We start from the raw sequence: 5,337 nt of genomic DNA, 5'->3' as shown, positions 1-5,337 counted from the left end.
TATTTAGATGACTAAGAGCCTATACATGGCATGGTTGGGCTGAGAGTTGCATGGTCCAATCCCCCTCAGTCTTACACTTGAACTACCACATTGTTGACTTTCAATGTTCTTCTCCGCAGCTCCGCATCGATTCGGCATTGGCTTCAACCATCGATGGCTACAACATCGGCGAGCACTTCTGTCTAGTGGTGGAAGACAACATCGACTAGATCTTCTCGAGTTCCAACTTAGCAAGAGCGGTTTGGCTCTCCTCCAGCGTAGCCTCGTCATCGACTTTCCTTGCATGCCCCATTCTGGAGCGGTTTTGCTCTGATGGTCCCTCCTTGATATTCCTGCCTCGATTTAACGATTTTGGTTTCAACAATTCTCCATTTTCTTGCTTCAATGACACACTTTAGACACATACGACTCTAACGGACCATTCTAGAGCGGTTTTCCCACAAGCGAGCATGGCTTTTGGACGAGGTTTACAACCATATCATTTTGCTTACAGTTTGCACGTTCTTTTCGAGTGCAGACTATGTGGCACGCTTGGTGGTGCTCATGTATGGCTGTGTGGGTCACTCCAGAGAGTGTTTTTAGCATGGTTTTGTGCAATTTATGCTATGTATACATATGCGTCTATAGTGTAAGCTATATATAGCTTGCAAGTGGTACATTCACAAGTTTATAATGATTCTGGACAGGTGCAGTCATCCATAGAGCCACTTATTCAGGAGTGAGCTATTTTACCAGGGTTTTGACAGTTTATGTACATCATATGTGGATCTGTCTATTGAGACACTGAGCATTTGTTTATGCTTTATGCGGTTTTGGTGATATTTTTGAGTTTTTACTCAGTTTTCAGGGGAAACTTTATTAGATTTTTCCCAGATGATCGCCATGTTTTATGTGTATCTGTAGTTTACTCTCTGATGGTTTAGTGGTCAAGCATGACTCTCATTTTGACAGTGATCGAGGTTTTGTCAGTTGCATATACTCATGTGGCTACAAATTACAGGTAGTCACAGACTTTACAGGTTTTTGCAAGTCTTTGCACGCAGTTTTCTTGTGGGATGCATTTTGAGTTTTGCTCACTACTTGCGTATATGATTATGCACTTCACGCTCGGTTGAGTTGTTAGTCCCATGTGAGGCTCACTTGGTTTAGTGACTCTGTTTATGCTTGCAAATTGTGGAGCCGTTTTAGATGCAATTGATCATGGTTGTCATGATTGTGTAGTGGTCGAGTGATCTCTCACTTTGTTTGCCAATTTGGTACGGTTTATGGTTGAGATTTTGCTTGAGTTTTTTTTTTAGTTTTCAAGGGAGACTCTGTTAGTTTTCTTCCAAGATTTCTTGCCATAGTTTTGGTTTTTTGACATCCATTTAGCACATATGTGTGATATTTTAGAGTCGACAATGATGACTCATGAGAGAATGTTCTCACAGTTGCCGATACTTGCGATATTGGCATTGTGGTCACACAAGGCACATGAGGTGCTGATGTTTCAGACGCAGGAGGCAGCAACGGAGATGTATGCACAGATGAGTCTTAAAATCAAGAGCTGTTTTTCAAGATGGAATTTAAATGATCAATCTACCACACTAGGGTGATAGAAAGGTTATTCTAGTTCCTCTCACACATACATATGTCCTAGAGGAGAATTTTTAACTTCATAGGAACAATGAAACCTGAAAGATATGTTGACGAGTCTTGAACTAAACACATGTTACTGAAGATAATAGCCAATCTACCACACTAGGGCGATAGGTCATTTGAGTTTCTCTCTCTCTCTCTCTCTCTCTCTCTCTCTCTCTCTCTCTCTCTCTCTCTCTCTCTCTCTCTCTCTCTCAGCCTATGCACATGCGCACCTTCCGATGCTTAGAGCGGCCAAAGTGCTGCTGGCCGACTAGAATCCTCGCACGCCCCTGTAAAAATCCACCGCTTGGCTCACCGCCTGCATCAAAGTTGCACTGACCTCGCCTTCACAATCAGCTACGACCATAGCCGTTTCATTGGCGGGAGAATGCATCATTCGCCTGCACGCTCTGCACTGCTTGACACATCGTCATAACTTTCTCTCTCTTTCCCTCTCTCTCTGCAGCACTGTGCATGTGCGCATTTTCTCAGGCTGCTCGACGACCGATCACTCCAACAACTTCTTAGAATGGCACTGCTACATGTGCGCAATGTATCTCTCTCGAGTCTCTTATGACAATAGGAACTATCCAGAGAGAGAGAGAGAGAGAGAGAGAGAGAGTCGAAAAAACTAAAGGCTTTGATCACGCATGCATGAGAAAACATGCCACGTGGGAAAAGGCTTGTGGGTGAGGGGGGGGCTTATGGACGAATGGGAAAATGGAGGAGGAAACCTTATCCCTTTTATCTGGTGTGGGAGAGTGTGCGTTCGTGTCTGCAACTCGAATGGCTCATTGTCGATGCCTTCCATTAGCTTCTCCTACCCTACTGTAGAGAGGGAGAGCTTGCAGAGAGGAACACACATTCCGCTCCTGAACAGGTAAACCCTTCTGTTTCTCGCATGGCAACCCTTCGTACCTCCGCATTCAAGTCTTTAGAGAGCCTGCCGAAGGCGAGTGCGAACCCCCCATTTGAAACACCGAGAAAAGTAGCAAGCCTTTCTGCTTTCAGGAAACCTCGACATAGCTTCGCTCTAACATGGAGCGCAAGGCTGGCTTTTGCAGACGGTAATGGCAGGGTTCAGCTTGCTGCTGCGGCTGCCACAAGCTCTGTTGAGGTTTCCCTTGAGTCCGATTTGGGCATTTCTTATGAAAAGCTTCAGAAGCTTCTTGCCAATTGTGAATGGGAGCTTGCCGACGAAGAGACTCGGCGACTCATCATACTGCTGGCAGGGGAAAGTGCAGTGAAGCGGAAATATGTATTCTTCTCTGAGGTGCAATTCATGCCGAAAGCAGACCTGCAGACCATTGATCGGATATGGCGCACATACAGCCAAAACAAATTTGGGTATAGTGTACAGAGGAAGATCATGAAGAGGGTGGATGGGGACTGCACTGCATTCTTTAAGAAAGTGAGCTGGATGAAGCCGTTGGGTTCGGATACTTTGCAGTACACATACCGCTCATTTCCTTCGGAATTTATGTGGGAGCTTGCCCCTAGTACACCTGAGGGCCACCTTCCCTTAACAAATGCGCTACGAGGTACACAACTCTTGAGGAGCCTACTTGATCATCCTGCCTTTGAATTCGCGGACGATGACCTTCAGGTTCCGTCAGCTTCTTCATCTTCTGGTCCCCTTAATGGAAGCCCAAGCAGGACACAACCGCAGCAGCAGCCACCAAAGAAACCCCTCTCCATTAATTACAGCTTTTGAAGCAATCTCTTACTACTTGTCGTATGTTCAACCGTTTTGATGATTAATTGTACCCATTAACAAAGGCATGTGAGAGATTTGCCTCCCTCTTTCTTTTACAATGTTTAAACATCCTGTGTAGCAGTAATTTGCCTGCTGTCTTGGGGATGTTGATGTTTACCGTGCATTAGCATTGCCAGGCAGGTTGGCGTTTGGAGGAAGGCAGGTGCTCTGTATGCACCAGTCAGATGATGGCTTGTGATGTAAGATCTCATCTTGTATTTGTCTCTGTTAAGATGTTCCCACTGGGTTCCATGTGCCCGTGCACCTATCTCATGGCCATACATCGGCTATCAGGTGTATATGTCAGCATTAGCTTAAATGTTCCAGTGCACACGCTTGTTTGTCCGCACCAGGAGAAGCTCAGCGTCCTTGTAGTCCAAAGCCTCCTTTTTTGAAAATGATTATGCTGTTAAAATGCTTCGAAATGTAGCCCGAATGAAGTCATTTGATGTTTGAGACTGGAATTTGTCCTTTCAAGACTGTTAATTTCTTATTGGACTTGAAATTGGTGTATGGATAAGATTTGCTCACGAAGAGATCACACGATTAATTGTCTGTATGCAAGTTAATACAGCTCTTAGTTGTAATCCCATGTGAAGGCTTGAGCAAATCCACTTGCATATCAGGGCAATGAAAGATCTTTTCTTATCATTTCAATGAAAGGGAGTTGTTAAGGTTGGAAGTTTTCTGTGAGCTAATTGCGTATGTTTAGTTGGTTATTAAACTGTGACTATTATTCGAATTTTAGTGCTGGGACATCTAAGCCTCGTCAATGCCACTAGCAGAAGCTGGACCTGGGCTTGTTGATATTTGGGGCGATTTGGTTTTCTGTGCAGCATGTCCTTGCCTTCGAGACTCTGAAGCATGATGCTTGTATCCCAATCAAGCACAATCCGAGGGTCACGTCTTAACAGGCATGTGCTGATGCAACCTTAGAGAAATTAGTTTTTGGCGCTCGACCGGATTCTGGTGACATTCATATGACACCCGTTGGAATGCTGGTGAGAGTTATCTTCCGAAACACCCACAAGCATTTCAGCAGCGCTAACATGGGATGAGAATATCAACAGCATGTGTTGGCTATTTTCCTTGTTGCCAGTGATAATTTTGGAGTTGGCTGATGCAGGCAGGCATTTTGCACTGGCTGTAAGCAATGAGCAAGGGAATTAAATGATGAACTGGAGCATGATTAGAGACCATGCACAAAAGTCGGCATGTGATTAGCCATTGCAGATGTTAAACAAGTGTGTAAAAAGAGCTGCTTTGATGGAAAAGCTTGCATAGAAGATTGTGGGTTCAAATCCCCCTTGAATGTGCTCAAGAAGTAGTGTTGCATTCCCCAAGGCTCTTGCACTTGATTACTTCAAGAAGGTATTTCCCTCTTTTGAGGCTCCACTCATAGTGGACAAATCTTCATTGCCATGAGTGTTCTTTGCACCTGCGGACTCTTGATAAATGGAGTCACCATTGACTTCATCCAAAGACATGTCCATGAGGACTCTGAATTTGAGAGGTGATTGTATTAAAGCCACAAATTGCAAATTGAAAATTAATAGTAACATCTAAACAATGTATTTACCAAACCTTCTAAAGAAATGTGAGTTCAAGCTTAGGATTTCAAGGGAGAAAACCCCCACTAGGCGTAGGAAACAACTCGATGCCAGGTTTGTGACACCACACCAAGACTAAAAGATGAGGGACTAGTTAGAGCCTTGGACATAATAGCCTTGCAAGAGGGGTAGTCAATGGTCTTGTTCAAGGATACAGACATGGTGATGATGGACCATCCTTGTTCTTGCTCCATAATTCCCTCAATTTTCAAATGAAAGAAATTGCAGTACCCAATAAACATTTTCCTCATGTATCATACACGGTAGCAAAACTTCCAATACAAGTATAAGTGATCTCTTTTGAGACCTACCAACTTGAAAAGATGATTAACTTCTCAATTTGCAAGGCAA

General features: G+C 44.1%; 1 protein-coding gene across 1 annotated transcript; it reads left to right on the top strand.

Annotated features, from left to right (window-relative positions):
- Positions 1-2,344: 2,344 nt before the first annotated feature.
- Positions 2,345-3,795, top strand: GUN4 (protein GENOMES UNCOUPLED 4). Its single transcript, XM_086500263.1, has one exon. It carries the CDS (start codon positions 2,522-2,524, stop codon positions 3,332-3,334), a length of 813 nt encoding a protein of 270 aa, XP_086356389.1. The 5' UTR covers positions 2,345-2,521; the 3' UTR covers positions 3,335-3,795.
- The last annotated feature ends 1,542 nt before the right edge of the window (positions 3,796-5,337 follow it).

This window comes from Adiantum capillus-veneris, chromosome 25 (genome assembly GCF_014529385.1).
Source record: "Adiantum capillus-veneris isolate H3 chromosome 25, ASM1452938v2, whole genome shotgun sequence".
Classification (NCBI taxonomy): domain Eukaryota; kingdom Viridiplantae; phylum Streptophyta; class Polypodiopsida; order Polypodiales; family Pteridaceae; genus Adiantum; species Adiantum capillus-veneris.
The sequence above is the reverse complement of the archived record's forward strand: the minus strand, read 5'-3'. Positions and strand labels throughout refer to the sequence as shown.